Source organism: Meriones unguiculatus, chromosome 3 (genome assembly GCF_030254825.1).
Source record: "Meriones unguiculatus strain TT.TT164.6M chromosome 3, Bangor_MerUng_6.1, whole genome shotgun sequence".
NCBI lineage: Eukaryota > Metazoa > Chordata > Mammalia > Rodentia > Muridae > Meriones > Meriones unguiculatus.
In genome coordinates, this window is record NC_083351.1 from 180962076 (window position 1) to 180980411 (window position 18336).

The following is an 18336-nucleotide window of genomic DNA, read 5'->3' on the forward strand; positions in this document are numbered from 1 at the left end:
ATTTAATAGGGTTTTCAGGGGTGAAGATTATGATTCCTTCCCTTCAAATGCCCATGAAGGCATAATACCTTGAAGTTATATAACAGCTGGTGCTCAATGAACATTTACTCTGGTTTATTCTGTTTGAACATTAAGCCCACAGCATGCCTTATGTAATTTAATCCTCACCCTGCTCTTTTATGGGAGAGGATGCACAGAAAGGTTATGTATCTTGTCCAGAGTAACACAGCTGGAATGCAGAAAAAATCAGCTGCATGTCCAGGCAGTCAGCATTCAGGTCTTTGTGCTTGTAGTCACACCCCAGTGCACTGTCCTGCCTCTTGTCCATGACAAATGACTGCAAGGCCATCCTTCTTCCCTGTCAGTGGCTTGCTCCTCCAGCCTTGAGATGTTTCCTCAGCACAGGTAGCATAGCTATACATAGACCACCTAGTCAAACATGTAGGGACACATTCTGAAATGTGGGGGCTGCAAGAGGCAGAGGTCCTCCCAGTGCTGGCTGTAGATGCCTACTAGAGACGGGGTGCACAAAGACATCCTGGTGGGGCTGGGAGATGGCTGTGCAATCATGAGGGTCTAAGTTTGAACCCCAGCCCTCATGTAAACAAACAAACAAACAAACAACCCTCTCTAAAAAACCAAAACCAAGCATGGCAGCAGGACACAAGCCTCTAAGTCCCAGCACTGTGCGGGGTCAGAGACAGGAAGATGACTGGGGCTTTCCAGCTGCCTACCTAGCACTAGCTTTGGAGAGAGACCTCGTCCTGAGAGAATAATCGATGAAAGAGCAGGATGCCTGACATTATACACCTGTGTACATACTCCTGCCTCCCCACCCCCGACAGACACATGGAATCCTGGGAGGGAGCTTTTGATTTCAGTTTATGTCAGCATTTCCGCAGGAGCTGGGGATAAGCAGTGAGCCTCTGAAGGAGAGCCACCCTCATTGGCCAGGAGACTGTGGACCAGCCTTCCCCAGCTCTGTGCCTCAATTTTCTTATTTGTAAAATTCAACCATCTCTAGGGCCTTTTGTTTTCAATTTCAAAGTTCTGTGAGTATTTATAAATTATAGCCACTTTCATAAAGTGGCTTGATAAACTTAAAAAAACAACAACTATACACCTTTTCAAAGATAAACAGAGAAGGTAGATACCAACCCCCAGAGCGGCACAGCCCCAACTCATCTGTTATCAACATGTGTTCAGTCTTCTCTCTGCCCCACCCCCTTTCCCCTTTGCCAGTGGATCATTTTCAAGCAAACCCCACATTTTCATGTCTTATCAGTATACTATACATTATACACACGACAACTTCTAAAGAAACAGAACCCTAAAGATGCAATCACACTCAGATAATGGTAATCCATCTAATTCCTTGGGTGCTTTGAACATGGAGCTGAGCTGTTTGGAAGTCCTGTTGGAAAATAAGCAGAAGCCAAACTGAAGCTTCTAATATCATTTACAGCACCTTTTGAACTTGTTGCCAGAGAACAACCTTGGAGAGAAATGTAATTGTTCCTCTGAAAGACAGACATTTGACTTTTCAGTGTGAAAGACTGTTATGAAAGGAAATGAATAGATTTAAGAAAAGCATATATATATATATATATATATATATATAATTATGAATATATATAAAAGTAAAGAACAGATCTTGTAACAGTAGCTGCATGTATGGAAGGTCTTTTTGGCCCTGTGGCAAGCACCTGTAAGACCTGGGGTCTCACAGCTCAGGAGTTCAATCGTGCCCTTCCCAGAAACTCCCCCAGACCAAGACTCGTTGCAAAAGCAAGAGGTTTATTAACCATTGTACAATGGGGTCACCCCTGCTGGTCAGCAAAGAGTGGCACCGGGAGACAAAGGCCTTTAGGTTTTTAAAAGAAAAATTGCGGGAGATTTGAAGTTCTAGTTTTGGCAATTTAGGATTGGATGAGGAAGTTATAAAGTAAGATAATTGATTAGTCTTAGGTGTTCAAGCTTGGCCAGTCCTGCCAAGTGTGGATGCAGCTGCAATTGAAGGTGGGGGTGGTTAGCTCATCCTTGAAGATTAGGGCTGCGGGCTCTTGGCTGGAGGTCAAAAGCTACTCAGAAGAAGTCTAGGTTCGTTGCTAAGAAACGCTATCTCAAGGACAAGGGTCTGGTCCTCCTTTTGCTGAGTGAAGGTCATTGCTTACTTGCCCTTTTTTATATCTGTCCTCACGGATAGGGTCACATTTCTTCACTCTCTGGAAAGGTACTAAGAGACTTTAGCTTAACCTGGACCTAAAACTCAAAACTATAGGCTTTAAAAGACATATAGGTTACAAAGTTAGTCTAACCCTTTCACACCACCCTCAATACTCTCGGGACAGCCTCTCCTTTAACCCTTTCTCAAACAGAGAGAAGGATAGTGGCCTAACTTCAGAAAGCTTATGTTTGACATGACCCAGCAACTGGTCATGTATGTGGCACAAAGAAAAAGAAACAAGTAGAAAGACACGTACTCAATTTAAGGAATCAAACTAGAAATAAAGATCAAATTATGCAACCCTGTGAAATAAAATAGTTTAGGGTTCTTGAAAGAGTGGATTAATGTGCCTTCCCCCCAAAAAACGTAAGGAGTCCCACCTTGCAGGCTAAGCTCTGTTCTGCTATGTGTTCCAGAAAGTTATCCTGAGCCTTTGTGCTGGTTGTCCCCTCCCTCCAAAATGCTTTCCTCCCATTCTCCTGGCACTGCACATTAGACCTCCTGCAAGCCTCCTAGCCCTAACCACCTCTTGGGCCTTCACAGTTTGTTGCCCAAACTGTTCATCTGTCAATCTCACTCTGTCTTGTGCCAGGCCCTGTATTGCTGTCTTGAACTACTATTTAAATTCCTGCCTATTTGTCTTGTTTCCTTAACACTGGGGCGCCTTGCCCAGTGCCTGCCAACCATGGGCATGATGGATTCCCCCCATTTGTCAAGCCTTTGCTGAGTGCAGAAGCCTGGAGCTGAAGCCTTGGCAGTCAGCAGTGAGCAAGGCGTGGTTCCAGAGCCTCTTCACAGAGGGAAATTGCCAGCTTCTCCTGAACCGGCCCAAGTTGGTAAGCTGGCTGGTAGCTTGCTGTCTGCTCAGGCTGCTTTTATAAGCAGTTTTTTCTCCAAAGGGTTCGCAAAAGCAGCCTTCAGAAGTAGCTAATTGAAGAACACTCAGAGAGAGGTTCCTGCTTGTGGACATTAATTGTGACAATTTACTCTGCCTGAATGATCATGAAATCATTGGAGGCCCCTTAGCAGGAAGCAAAGCTCAAGGGAGGCTATTAACCATTTAGCATTCTCTAAGCACCAGGGAATAAAAATTCCACTTACAGAAGAGAAGGGAGAGGCAGTGTTTGTTACAACAAAAGCCCCAGCCTGGAGACAGGGAAATCGACAGCATGAGTGTACATCACCTCACTACCAGCCAAGGCTCTCCCAAATGTGCTGACGAGAAAAACAAACTTGCCAGGAAGCACACTGGGAGAATCTGTAAAGGCTGTGAATCCTCCAGTGGCAGCTATCCGGTGCCTGCTGTGTGCATCTAGCCTGCTAGCAGCACTCTGGCCCCTTTCCAAGAGGGAGGACTATTTGTTCAGAATGGTGGGGTAGGAAAGTGAAGGGGTGTTTAATTAGAATGACTGCATTACCCTCCTTGAGGTCTTGTAGGATGGTGACGGGGGAGGAGCCACGAGCCACTTAGCCAAAGATGCCATGGAAAGAGATAGCTGGCTGAACGCTGAGGCCCCAGCCCTGTGGCTATGGAGAGAGATAGCTGGCTGAACGCTGAGGCCCCAGCCCTGTGGCTGTGATTCAGAACATGGATTGGTAGGCCGGTGTTGGGGACCAGTCTGCAGTACTCTGTGTCCCCACCCATCGCTTGAGTTGGGCACCTGGGAGAAGCTGGTTTTTGTTGTAAAACTATCGGGTGGCAGGCTGCCACCCTTTCCAGAGAATCCAAACAATTGGTATTTATGGAGGCGTCGAGACCTCTGCTTGACCTGGGTGGGTGCCTTGAAGTATCCCTGGAGAGCCATCTCAGTGTCCAGTGCCCAGAACTTGAACCAACTTGGTTTAAATCTAGGCATGAGCTCTACAGCTCAAAATCTCAGGCGGATTTTGCAGGCAGCTCTTTGATGCAGTTGAGAGCTGCCTCCTGGTCTGGACTCTTCTTTGGAGCGGCATCTGCAGGGAGTTTCCTACTTGCATCTTTGGCTTTAACACTGTGCCTCCCAGGACAGGCCAACTCCTCCACACACGAGGGCTCTTCAGATAGTGAAAACTGGGCTGCTAGCACTAAGGTCCAGGCTAAACATGTGGGGTATGTGGATAGAAATTAAGCCAGGCTACAGAGAAATCTGAGTTGGGAGCTATAGAAGGAGAGGAGGGGAAGAAAAACAAAACAAACCCAAAAACTCACAAAAGGCTCAAGTATCAGGGCCAAGTAGAATGCTGCACAAGGTAGGTCCTTAAAAGTCCGTTCACCGCCCCTTCCATTGCAAGAGCAGTGACTGCTTCCTTGTTGAAGATTTGAAACAAAAATTGCTAACAGCCTCACCTACCAGAAACAGCAATAGTTTTTTGTTTTGTTTTGTTTTTTGTGTTTTTGTTTTTGCCACTCTGTTTCCCATGAAACTGCAGCTTTGTATACGCCCTTTGCTCTGATGACAGCAAGCTTTGGCATTTCATTAGCATTAATCAGTGCCATCATTATTAAAACCTGTTAATCAGTTCCTGATAGTTGGACATTCTCTAGGCACTTTGAATTTCTGTCACCCAAGAGGCCCAGCTTGAACTTTAACCCTCACCCTAGTCTGGCAATGTATGAGGCCTGATGGTGGTTCATGCCTGCCTGCCCCGTTGACAGTTGGGTCAGATGGGTAACGGTGACTTTTGTATGTCGGGTATATTTGGAACTTGGTCTCCAGCCATCTGAGAACCACTTAGGTCCTGCTTGGATGTGAGGCAAAGCTACAGGAGCTGAAGTCCTATTACTTTCCTCTTACTGCACGTCCATACAGCTGAGGTGGTGGCTAAGAGGCTCTGATGGTGACAACCCTGTTTTATCTAGCCAGCGATATAACAGCTAAAACCCTCAAGGTAGCCTGAGCTGTGGCGACAGAGAATGTGCCTTTCCCCCCAAAAAACGTAAGGAGTCCCACCTTGCAGTAGGCTAAGCTCTTGTTCTGCTATGTGTTCCAGAAAGTTATCCAGAAAGTTTGCCCTGACCTAGGAGGCTCGGGTTTCCTCAGATCTGACTGCTATTCCATGTCCTTGGGAAGGGGACCAAGTGAGCTTGGTGTTTTCCTCTGGAAACTGGATACAACTCCTCCACCTGACTCACAAAGAGGGGAGGACAAAGGAACAGAAGAGGTAGAAGCAAGACTCACCCTCTGCTCTTCTCCTAGGCAATGCCCACTCATTGGCTGCATGAGCTTTGGGGTGAGGTCCCTCTTGTCTCTGGACAAGGTGAGTTCACAGGAAGTTTCTGAAGCAATAGTCCACCTAGGCCCTGGCTGGTACAGTTATGCTGACCCTGGAAATGCTTGGGTTGAGCTGCTCTCTGTGACATGGTGTCCCATTGAACGGGTATTTGTAGCCTAAATTATTGGCAGTTATTGTCACTGGCCTGGCTAAGAGTTTGGATCCCCTTCCAGAGAGAAGTTTGGCAGCCCCTAGGCTCCCTAGGAAGTGCTGAATCTGGACACCAGAATGTCATGAAGGACTTTGGCAAGTCCTAACCTGCTTTGGATGAGGGGAGCAGGCATGCCTGGTACCCCTCTAGAGGAATCCTCTTGATATGTCTCCCGGGTGCAGGAAGCGCTCAGATGGAGTGAGCAGCAGGGACATTCCTCTCTGGTTGGGGGAGGACATGGGCCCAGGAGACCCCTCCTCTGGGTCACTGTCACTCGCCTGCCCTTGCTTGGCACTGCAGCCCCAAACTGCAAGCCCTGGATAGGGAGGGCTGCACTTCTCTTGCACATCTGCAAACATCCTTGTGGCCTGCCATCCAGCTTTGTGTCCTTGAACGAAGTCGGAAGATGGCTGTGTGGAGGTTCTTTTGGTCTCCCGGCTTCAGCCTTGGCTTCAGTCTTCTCAGAAAGGTGCTTCTCATGAAGACTGCACAGGGGACTCTAGTGTCTGCTTTTGTGCCCTCTTTACCGCTATTCACTCTTTCTCTCTTGTTCTGTAAGCAAATGCTTAATGAGCACCTACTGTTTACCAGACTCAATATTAAGTATGTCAAAGAGCCTGGCTGGAAACAGGAGGCAGGAGACAGGAGGCAGGAGGCAGCCGAGTTCGTAGTTCTTCTCCAGAGCTAAGAGGCTGAGGAAGATCACTTCTGTCCAGAGCATCAGGGAAGGCTTCCTGGATTGCGGGTAGCAACCGTGGGGCAGGGAAGCCAGAACATGTGCTTCTGAAGAGTGATACCAGCTGTAGTTTTGAGGGGTTAGTGGTACCTTGCCCTCTGCCCTCTGGCTCTTTGGTCTGAACGTCTCATTCCTTCTTTCACGGCAGGAGATCAGTGGCTGGTACTATCTGCTAACGGAGAGCCTGGGCCGGACCAAGCACCTCAAGGTGGCTAGGCGGCGGCTCCAGCCCTTGAAAGGTGTGTACAGGCTACGCTGAAACTCCCCGACCCTTACTGAGCGAGGCATCAGCCTCTGTCTCAGTGGCACTGCTTGCTAGTGCCTTTAGGATCATAGGCTACTCCTGCCCAGGACATCTCATGGATGTTCCTCAGAGTTTGTGCCACCTGGCTTCACACAGATCAGTTCCATTGCCTCACTCACAGAAGCATCAGGATTTCTCAAGAGTCCCCTCCCCAGACCTTATTTCTCAGAAGCCCTCTCCATAATACCTTACTTACCATGGGAATCCTGCCTCTGCAGGTATGCTTCTAAGGCCTGCCGTGGGCTTGGCTTTCATGTCCCCTCAGCACCATGCTTTCTCTCACAGCCCTGGCTACTGAGCCTCTGCTTGCTCTGCACTTTGGCATCCTTCTGTCCTGGAAGCTAGGAATTGCCCTGACAGTCTCATCCCTGGCTGGCATGGACCTTCGTACCAGAGGAGCTTTCTGACTCAGCCCTATTACCTTCCAGATATGCCAAGAGATGGGGCCAGTGAGAATGGGAAGGAAATCCAGGTAGGTGGGGACACCTCTGGCTGGGGCTGGTGGAATCTGAGCATGGTCTCTGGTCCCCTCTTTGTTAACTTCTTGGCTCAGGAAGTGACTGTGAAAGAGGGCAGCATTTGGTGTTTGGAACTTGGCAAGTCATACCTTGTGAAGGTTTCTTGACTTTTCTAAGGTGTGCCATTGGAAGTTGCCTTATACACAGGTCTTGGTTATTCATGACCTTTGCAGGAGTGAGAGAGAGCCAAGAAATGGCGGTGACTAGATAGGTCCCGTCCCCCCCCCCCCCCCGCCCCAGGTCTCCAGAACCTCTGTTTCCTAGAACCATGGCCAAGACATCTTCCCGGGTTAAGCCTGCTGGGGCTGAGAAGCAGCCGTGACTCTGAACCTGGAAGTGATAGGTGTCTGGCCTCCCACCAGCCTTGAGTCTAGAGAGGAAGGAGCATCATACGGGGATTTGGGAGATCCGTCCAAAGTTTATTCGATTTCTTTGGAGAACCTGTCGCGGTGACTCATGGTTTTCTCTAACCAGGAGAAGGAAAAGCAAACTCCCGGGAATTAATTAGCCCCTTGGGTACTATTGTGAGCTAACTCTCGCCGCCTCCTGTGAGGTTGTAGACACCACCCCACCTTACAAATAGATAAGGGGACACACCGATCCAAGGGTGCTGTGTTGGTGTGGCCACACAGCCAGCAAGAGGTTGACAGGACCTCTGAAAAGGGTGTGTTTTCATCCCTTTTGTGGACTGTGCTAAGAAGACATGTCTCTAGTGTGTCCTCACTAAGAAGACATGGTGTTGGTGTTGGCATGCTCCTTGACCTCTTGTATTGCAATTAGCCCCTTGGGTGCTGTTGTGCGCTCATCTGTCCCCTCATACACTATGGGGTGGTTATACCTAGAGGGCCCCGGCCTGGTGCTGGGTTCTGGGACAGAGCTTTGTTTCAGTCTATTCAGAAAGAGCATCATTACCCATTAGAGCAGCTGCTTACTGCCCATGGCCTCTGAGCATCTGGCTCTAGCAATGGGATGGAGGGACTGAACTGCAACCTGTTTCATTTGAGGTAATTTCCGTGTGTCCTGTGCAAACATCTGTCTCCCATTATAGTGCTATAGCAACTTGCTAGACGTGTTTTTCTATGGTTTCACTGGTTTAGAAGCTTCCTCTAGCTTCAGGGACAGTTCCAAAGATCTCCCCACTCTCTGTGAGGAGGAAATGACCATGGAGCCACCCTGGTAATATGTGGGAATTACTTGGATATCAACATTGCGAGGCTCTAGGTGGCCTGTGACAAACCTGCTTTGTGCTAGAATCTGTACACTGTCCCATGCCCCCGAGGACACTCTTCTCAGGTGAATTGGATTTGTAAGCTTGTATACCAGAAGATGTCCACAGAGCACTGTGACAGAGTGGGGGGGGGGATAAGAGGTCCCTTATTCAAATCCTCCACTGAAAGACCGGGAGGTGTAGATCACCTGTCCATGGTCACTTAGGAACCACACCAGGAGACAGCCTCTGTTCTAACGACATGAGTGAGCAGGTGGCTGCTCCAAGGGTGCCTAGCAGGGCAGAGGGCCTGAGCTCATGCTGTGCTACTCACAGGACCTGATCCTGGGCCTACAAGGTGCTAACTGCAAGGCCTGGGCTCTAACCTGGCATTTGACCGTTCCCTCTTTTGGCTTCAATTTCTTTGCTGTTACGATGTGGAAGCAGGTGTCCCCATGGCTGGGAACCCATTTGCCCATTTGGCTATATGGCCTGTGTGCCACCAGCCTCTCCACACAGCCCAGTCTTGTGAGTGAAGAGGCTGACAGTTAGTAGCTCCTGAGAGCCCATCAGTCTCCAGATATCTTGTCTTCCCTGACTTAAGATGTGTTGTTTATGGGTACAGTGCTCAGGGCACCCCGGATTGTCCCTGCTAGGTTAGTCTGCTGGGTTTGCTTCTGGGGACACCAGGATTTGCAGGGAGGCATACTGTTACAGAACAGGGCATGTTTTCTGCTTGAGTTTCCCTCCAGCAGGCAGCGAGGGGTGTTTGTGAGAACACTGGACTTACAGAGTGGCCCAGGGCAGAGAATGCAGCCAGAACAAAGGCGCCCTCTCCCCGCCAGGCTCGAGGAATACTAACTAGTTGACAGGAATTTTAATATAAAACTCTCCCTCTTCCTTGTCATTCTGAGGTCTCAGGAAGCCTTCGGGCTTATCTGCAGAGGCACACAGCACAGACAGGGCTTGGGGAGGTGAGAGGTGATTTCCTGCCATTCTTCTGAGGGGCGGGCTTCCCAGGGCGGTCATGCCAGGCTGACGGGCGCAGTGTGGGCTCCCACTGCTGGGGGGGAGAGCTGGGTTTTCATGGGGAGGCAGCTGAGGCAGAACCCGCAGCCATGAACCGCGCCAATGGGCTCTGCAAGGTGTGCTCAGAACGCCGCTACCGGCAGGTGGGTGCCCGATTCCCCCGGGGTACCCTGTGACGTTGGGGGTCAGGGATGGGGGGTCATCCATATGGAGGTTTCTTTCTCTTTCTCCACAAGGCCTTTTTATGCCTCCCCCTGTTCCCTGTAGGCACATTTTGGTGTGTGTGTGTGTGTGGGGAAGTTGGAGGCAGGGGCTGTACCCATGACCCAGCGTTACAGGCAGTTGAGGCCGTTTCTGAGTGTTGTCTTACCCATGGGCTGTATCCTTGATGAAATGATTTAGATGATTTTTTTCTTTTATCATCTGGGAGGAGGTGGTTGTTTGTTTATTTTTTTTTAAAAGAACATCTCGGGTCTGAGATTTTCGTGGTTTCGGGCTCGGGAGCTAAGTGGCTCCCAGAAACTGTAGTAGTGATAACTTTCCTCTTTCTGGCGGGAAGCTTGCCCAGTATGTCTCCTGTGAGTACTGCTATGTGCTTCTGTGTGGGATAGGATGTATGCATCTGTCCTCCCTGGGGCCATATGCCTGCATGTGACTCCACACTCCCGTGGCGTTGGAGTGCTCCTCCACTGAGGCTGTCTCTTAGGTCCTGGGCTGAGCAGCAAGGCAGAGCCAGGAGTAACAGTCATGGTCACCCCGGAGACTCTTCTAGAACTAGGCTTTTCTTTCTTATAAAAAAGCACTGGGGGTCGGGGTAGGGAGAAAGGGAAAAGATAGCCAGATTTGGGTAGAGTCCAAGCTGCAAAGGGCACGCAAGTTGTTCTGACTGTAAAGATACAGAGAAGGCCCTCGTTAGAATCTGGGTCCCAATTCCTTATTGTGTGGGTCATGGGGAGAAGCCCATGGGGTCCCCTGCACCTGCCTCTGTTACTCGGGAATCCAGATGTCCCTTTCCTCCTTCCCTACTCTCAAGTCTTGCCCTGCTGGCCCCAACCTATGCTCTCCGCTTGCCCGCAGTTGGACAGGGCATTTCCTGCCGCAAGAGCATTTAGGTGGTGAGGCAGGGTGAGCACTAGATAGAAGGTAATGAAATCCCAGGTATCCTTGCGCCAAGGGGCGAGAAGGCTAGGATGTGCTGGTGGTCAGAGTGGGACCTAGGACATACCTGGACTGGACCGTGGCCTGGCCCCTCCTTAGGAGCTGGGACAGAGCTGAGAGCACTACGCTTTCTGTGGGAAAATAGCTCTAGTCCTTGGTGGTCCACTTTAACCGACTCCCCTAAGAAAATCACAGTCCCCTGTCCCTAAAATAGGAAGAAGTAAAATAGAGACAAGCCTGCGGGAGCAAAGGGGTGATCCATAAAGTGCTTGGCTTGTGTCTGCTGCCCACATCTAGGGAGTGGTCAGTAAATGCCAGCAGTTAGGGTCAGGAGTCCACTCAGGAGGTGCTGGCATGGCCGAGACACAGAAGCAATGGCAGAGCTTGCCCTTGACAGGCAAGAGAATGAACCACCCTGGGAAGGACACTGCCAGGAGCTGCTGAGGTCCCAGAGTCAGGAGGGGATTGTCTTCCTCCTTGAGCCCAAGGTCAGAGAGGAAGGCTGGGGTGCACTCCCTCACTTTGGGCCTTGATTACCTTCTCTGTAAAGTGGGGTTGCTGAAGCTGTATTCCTTGGGGGTATAGTGACAGACAGACTATGGACACCACCCACTGCATGCTCAGAGGTCACGATGGCCAGAGCAATGGTTCCATTGCAGTCCGCTCTACCCACAGAGCCAGGAGCTGCCGTTGTTTCTTCATATCCCCCCTCCTGCCGCTCCTATGCTTGCCGGTGGGGTGGGATCATTCTTTGGGGTGGCACTAAGGGTTGAGGGGTGAAGAGGCGCCTGTCCCTGCCTGGCCAGAGCACCAGAACATGGATACACATTCATCTTGAGGCCGGGGAGCTGGGCTTACCCTCCAGGCCTGAGGAGTCGCCCTCAGCAGCCTGTGGTGTAGGGTGGGCTCAGGGCTAGAAAGGTTTGTGTGTGTAGTGGAGGATGGGCTGCAAGTCCCCTGTCAGGTCCACAGAGTGGCCCCTGCTGCCTTCTCTGGGCCTCTGCTGGCCTGGCAATGAGAGGTCTCTCATCCCTCCAGCTTTCCACATTCACTCCCGGCTTTGTTTTGCTTTCTTTCCACTTTTTTCCTTCTCTTCCTGTCTTAGCTATGTGTTTTCCCAGAATTCTTATGGGAACAGGGTATTTTTCCTGCCCCCTCTCCCTCCCCCTTGTCTGTCAGATTTCCTGTTTTACAAACTTGCTTTGAATCCAGGCCCAGGACTTGTGGGAAGCAGAACCTCGGAGACCTTTGGTCACCCTGGGCTCCTGCCTGCTCCCCTTCCTCATGTCTGGCCTTGGGGGACCAGCAGGTGAATATAGGTGCTCAGTTCTAAGAGACAGCAGGCTCTGCAAAAGGCTGGTGCCCTTGACCTATTCCAGGCATGCTGAATCGTTTTCTTCCTCTCCCCAGCCAGGACACCTTTTCCTTGTGCCTGGTTGGGACCTACCCTCATCTTTCCCTGTCCTAGAGAAGTCTTGGGACTCCCTCGGAAGCCATTTTCTGACCTAGCAATCTGAATGAGCAGTGGTCCATGCTGCACACAGACTCATTCTTTTTGTTTTTTGAAGATTTTGTTCAGAAGTTTTGTTTTTTTTTTTTTTTTTTAATGTTTATATGTGTGCATGAAGGACGGAGGTGTTGGGTCCCCTAGAGCTGGAGTTACAGATGATTGGGAGTCATCTGAGGAGGATGCTCGGAATAGAACTGGGAAAAGTGCTAGTATTAGCAAGAGTAGTGGCTGTGCTGTTACCTGTTAAGCTTGTGGTTCTCAGGCTGTGGGGTGTGACCCTTTCAAGGGGTCCTTTCACAGACACCCTTTCACAGAGGTCACATGTCAGATATCCTGCATATCAGATATTTACGATTCATTACAGTAGCAAAATTACAGTTTGAAAGAAGCAATGAAACTTTATGGTTGAAGTCACAACATGAGGAATTGTATTCAGCATTAGGAAGGTTGAAAACCATCGCACTAAGCCATTTTCAAAGCCCTAGATGGAAACATCCTTTAGGTGAAATGCTGTCACCGCCCTAACTGACAAAGCCTTTGCTGAACTCATGCCACACACAGGCATGAGGTCTGAGGCCACACAGGCCTGACTGCTACTCAGCCCTATTTTCTCTGTTGCCTGTCATACTCTTTTTCCCTTTGGAGAGGTTGGTGTGGACCTGTGCCCTCTAGAGCCAGAGACCAAGTGCTACTCCCTAGGGGCCCCTGTCCCTTGTACCTGGGCAATGTATGACTCATAGCAGGAGTTGGATTGCAGAGAGCTGATCTGCAAAGAGCACCCAGATAGCAGGGTCTGTCCTTTGGCAGAAGTCCTGAAAATTGGGGCTGTGGCCCTCCCATACACATAGCCCTTTGCAGGCAGATTGAAAACTGTCACTAGTGCAGGTTTATCCATGAGGCCTTGGCTCTGCCTCTGCCTTCCTCCTCTCCTGGGAACGCTCTTTCTGGCTGTCTGGAGGCTCCGATCAAGCCTGTCTATGCTCGTGAACCCCAGTGCTCTTCTCTTGACACTTGGCCATCAGCTGAGAGTCGGTGCTCATTTTCCCACCCTGGAGCTCCGGGAGGACAGCCACCAGCATGGCTTTATTTCTGGGTCCCTAGCACAAGGCAAACCCTGGACTGAGATCCCAAGACCTTCGTGGGAAAGGAAGCTGGGAGTGAGGCAGGCAGCTGGCTTCAGCGGGGAGGGGAGGCACAATTCCAGATAGCTCCTGGGTAAAGAGCTGGGGCTGTTAGGGTAAGGTTTACTCTGTCCTCTGCCCTCTGCCCTCTGCCCTCTGCCTTCTGCTCTCTGCTGAGCTGTTTGGCTCATAAGTCATTTTTTTTGAGATGCTGGGTCTTAAGCAGGGATAGAGAGAGGCAGACCAGCCAGTCTCAGCTCTGGCTCCTATGGAGAGGAAGGTGGCACAGGGTGGGGCTGATAGGCTTTTCGGCTTGGAAACCCTGGAGTAACTGGACAGGGCTGTGTCCTAGATTACTATCCCGAGGGGGAAAGACGGCTTCGGCTTCACCATCTGCTGTGACTCTCCGGTCCGAGTGCAGGCTGTGGATTCTGGTAAGTGAACGACACAGGTTGGCAGCCCCGTTCTCCCACCAGACAGCTGGACTTTACAGACAGTTTGGAGCTGGAGTTGGATTAGAGTCTGGGCTTTCAAAGGGAAAAGAATAATATTTTTGAATGACCAACAGATGAATCTGAGGTTTATGAAAATAGAGCCTTTTTTTGGTTTGTTTTTATCAAAATGAAAATAGGTTTTGTATTTTGATTCCTGAGAAGGGGAACTAAATTTTAATTGTTATGGTTGCCGAGGAGTTGAAAGCCATTTATGAACTCTTATCCTATCTCAAAGCCCACTCAACGCCATTTCTAGCTGGGTGTGGTGGCTCACACATCCAACCCTACACTCCGGAGGCAGACGCAGGAGGATTGCTGGAAGTTCAAAGCTAGCCTGTCCTAGATCATGAGACTGCCACTCTGTCCCCGCCCCCACAATCCCACCAGAAACCCAGACCAAAGCAGACAGAAAAACCTTCAAGCAAAACAAACAGAAAGAGACAGCAGAGTCTGGGAAGGTCACTCAGTGTAGTACTCACCTTGCAAGGGCAAGGACTTGAATTTGGTCTCCAGAACCCATGCAAAATAAAAAGGAAGCCAGGCATTGTGGTTCATGCTTGTAATTATATTACTAGAGAGGCAGAGAAAAGAGAATCATTGGGACTCACTCACTAACCTGAGTCCCAGGCCAGTGAGAGACCCTGTCTTAAAACAAACAAACAAACAAACAAACAAACAAAAAACAAAAAGACAGTGCCCAGTAAAGACACATGTGCAGTTTGTCCCCTGGCTTATATATGCGTGTGCACATATGTTCTCTCTCTCCTTCCTTCCCTCCCCAACTCCACACCTTCACTGCCAAAAAAGATATTATTTCCTTACTGTTCCAGGGGACCTTTGGAGAGGGACAATGGTGGGAATGAGGCACAAGTCCTGTGAGAGGAGAAGACAAAGGGCGCCTTTGCCTTTGGTAGCTACCTAGTTCAGCACCTCTTTTCCCAGACGGAGCAACAGAGAGGAAAACGACAATTATTGTTCAGTGTCACCAGGGATGCAAAGGACTCCAGGATTTTTGAGGAAGTCTTTGGCCCCAGTGGTCCTTGAGTGGCTCTTCTTTGTCCTTGCAGGGGGCCCAGCAGAGAGGGCAGGGCTGCAGCAGCTGGACACAGTGCTAAAACTGAATGAGAAGTCCGTGGAGCACTGGAAATGTGTGGAGCTGGCTCACGAGATCCGGTGACAGGGGGCGGTGGGCAGCAGAAACCTCTGAGGGCGCCTCTTCCCCACCCGGCCCTGGGCACACTGCCTTGCTCTATTCTGCTCTTTCTGCTCTCTGCCCAGCTGTGAGCAATTTACATCACTCCTTGGGGAATCTGTTTCTTGGCCTGGAAATGGAAGGATCAGGCTCAGATGAATTTCGATCCCGCAGCAAACAGCAGGAAAGATGCTCTGAGGAGACCCAGCGGTTCCTGCCGTGGTTCCGGAGGGGGAGGGGCTGGTTCCACTTCAGCTAATCACGCCTGCTACTGAATGTTGTTTAAGGGTTTCAACTGCACAATTGAAAGTTTATTCTGTGAAATATCTGAGCTCTTTGACTCTGGCAGGGTGACACTTTAATGGTTCACTTGGGTCTGCTTCCGGAATGCCATGAGAATTGCATTTCGCTCGCTCCTACTTGGCTTCTTTCTCTTGCCCTCCGCCCTGCAGGCTTCCTACCCTGACTGCCTCCGGTCTCCCCCAGTCTGACCTTCTCTGTGGAATTTCTAGGAGCTGTCCCAAGGAGATCACCCTGCTCGTATGGCGCGTGGTCCCGCAGGTGAAGCCGGCGCCAGACGGTGGAATCTTGCGGCGGACCACTTTCAAGTCCACCCATGACCTTCTGTCACCCTCCAAGAGGGAGAAAAACTGTACTCACGGGGCCCCGGTACGCTCTGAGCATCGCCACAGCTGCCACCTGGTGTGCGACAACTCTGACAGGCTGCTGCTCGGTGGCTGGGAGCGCCTCACGGAGGTGGGCAAGCACAGCAGCCAGCACACTCTGCCTGCACTGTCCCGGGCCACCATGTCCACCGACCCCAACTACATCATCTTGGCTCCGATGCATCCTGGACCCCAGGTGTGGACAGCTGGATGTGAAAGGCTACTGGGTCCCTGTGGTAGGCTAGGATGTTTCCAAAACAGAAAATTGGATTGTGGGACCTCCATGGTCTAGCTGTTAGGGCCCTACCTAACACATGGACCACATTCCTGGAATGTACTTCAGAACAGGCTGCCATGAAGGAAGTTGAGGTCTCTCAAAGGGCCGCAGCTGTATTGCACACGAAGCCTCTTTCAGCTCTATTCCACCTCTTCCCCTTAAGAAGCCAACCGTGCTTCCCTCGTGCCCTGAAACAGTCTACTTCCTGTCCTCCAGGCCTGTGTGCATCCCCTTGCTGGGCTGCTCTGTCCTGTTCTTGGGACTGAGGTGGGCCCTTTGTCTTTCTCTTGCAGCTGCTGCGGCCTATGTACCAGGAGGACGTCACTGAAGGTGAGCTGTCCTCAATGCTAAGCCCTCTCAGCCTGGAGAGATAGTTGAGGTCAGCTGAGGTCGCTCCGACTTCCTGTTCTGAGTTGAGCTGGGGTTACCCGGCGTATTGACACGGACCCCTTATCCTCCCTGCTCCCCTTTCCCCCTCGCTGAATGAGTGTGTATTCCTTTTCTTTTCTTTTCTTTTCTTTTCTTTTCTTTTCTTTTCTTTTTGAGTGTGTATTTTCTTAAAGTCCAAACTGAGGTGGTAGAGGGGGATGGTGAGAACCATCCAAGAGACAGGTACTTGACATTTATTTTGGCTGTTATCCAGTGTTGCTGAGCAACCACATCTGTAAGGGTCTGTAGGCACCATGCTCAAAGCTCCCTGAGAAGCAGTCATGGAATGCTGCGCTGTGAGGCCTCAGGCCGGAGCCTTTCTGTTGTGCAGCTTGAGCAAATCACTGCCTCCTCACTTAACTTAGAAAACAGGATCAGTTGTTCCTGCTGCGGGGCAAGGAGGAGTCTACGAAAAAAACGTTGTGTGCAGTTGCCTGCGTGCTGGAGGGTGGTACAGGAGAGCCACCTCTGAGCCACACAGAGGCAGCGCTGTTTAACCAATTCTTCTCCTCTGGCCAGAAATGGAAGCTGGCATAAAGCAACCACTTCTCCAGGAAGCCTGGGAAATGGGTCTCTGTGCAGTAGTTGGCAGGGGTGGCCTTAAGCCCTCACACACCTGCCACAGAGCCCTGACCCAGAAGTTCAGCTTGTCTGGAAGGTTGAGGCTAGCCTTGCCATGTGACCTCTGAGGCCTACCTTGAGTGTGGTTGAACCTTTCAGTGCCTGCAGAACACCCCTGGCCTCTCTCCCTGAGAGTATCCTCTTCCCATCTTCTCTCAGATTTGTTTCTGTGCTGTTTCCCTCCATTAGTGATAAGAGATGATTTGTAGAGTGGGCACTTGGGCCTTTGGGGAGAGGAGGCTCCCATCAGGCTCAGGGTTGCTGATGGAAGGCACCTCCTTCCTCTCCCTGCTGGGGCCTGTGGGCAGTTGGGCCTAGCCTGCCAGAAAAAAAAGGTTGTGTTCCTTCTGGGGAGGAGCTCAGTAGTGATTCTAAGTGTCTAAAAGCTTTTTGTGGGCACATTAGAATAGAGTAAATATGTCACTACTAAATGGTGACTTTATTAGGGGCAGGGCTGGGCTTGGTGTGTTTCCAGCATCACACCCGGGGCCTGTCAGAAGACAGAAACTTGGGGAACTTCAGCAGAGTGGCTGAGCAGAGTGCCTCTGGCTGTCAGACGTGGTCGTCGGCAATGTCACTGAGGAAGGGGCCTAGAGAGATATGTCACCCATGCATGTGTACACACATGGGCTGAGAGCTCTTCAGTCCTTTCCCAAACAGTTCCAGGTCCCAAAATGTGTCTGTGTTTTCATTCCTCTCTGAAAATTCAGTGCCAAGAAGGGCACAGTCACCTAAGCTTCAGGGAAAGGAACAAGTCAGGAAGAGAAGCTGGTGTCAACAGCACTGTCAGTGTTTTGAATTCCTTCTGTCCAGATCTGTGTGTGTGCGTGTGTGTGTGCATGCACTTGGAGAGCAGAGGTCAAACCCAGGGGCCATCCACCTTATTTTATTGAGACAGACTCTCTCACTGGGACCCGAGACTTGCTGATTAGGCTAGGCTGGCCAGCCAGAGAGCCTCAGGGATCCATCTGTCTCAGCCTCCTTACTGCTGGGATTACAAGCACATGCCCCCGTGCCTAGCCTCTTACCTGGTATCAGGGTTAGACTCAGCTCTACATGGATAGTGCAGCAAGCGCTTTCCCAACTGAGCCATCTCCCTAGCCCCTATTATATTTCAGCCCAGTGATCCTTTAGGTATCAAAATATGTCTTTTTCCATTCCCATCGATTAATTCTTTGCAGCCTCAAGTCCTGAGTTGAGAAGAAGGAGTGAAGTTCCGGGCGCATGGTTTCCCTCACACACACCTGGGTTGTCCAGAGGTTAGGGCTGTCACCAGGGTGCTGTCCTTTGGTTCCACCTGCCTGCCAGAAGGCGGCCTTTCTTTTGAATATCGGAAACAGGGACAGTTTAGGCCATCTTGCATTGAACAGGGTCTGAGGCCTTTCCAGAGCTTACCGTGCCTGTCTGGCTGTAGTTGCCCTATGCCCCAGGGCCAATGTCTTGTG

The 18336-nt window shown here is 50.5% G+C and overlaps 1 protein-coding gene across 7 annotated transcripts in view; it reads left to right on the forward strand.

Moving 5' to 3' along the window:
• Window positions 1-18336, forward strand: part of Rgs3 (regulator of G protein signaling 3) — a 116154-nt gene that overhangs the window by 25070 nt on the left and 72748 nt on the right. For 2 of the 7 annotated variants that reach the window (XM_060381172.1, XM_060381167.1), the window contains exons 6-12: window positions 5404-5464; window positions 6515-6605; window positions 7099-7142; window positions 13566-13647; window positions 14775-14880; window positions 15412-15760; window positions 16135-16171. In XM_060381172.1, coding sequence (XP_060237155.1) covers window positions 5404-5464; window positions 6515-6605; window positions 7099-7142; window positions 13566-13647; window positions 14775-14880; window positions 15412-15760; window positions 16135-16171 — 770 coding nt within the window. The other 5 variants (XM_060381168.1, XM_060381171.1, XM_021648829.2 and 2 more) reach the window with 5 other exon arrangements.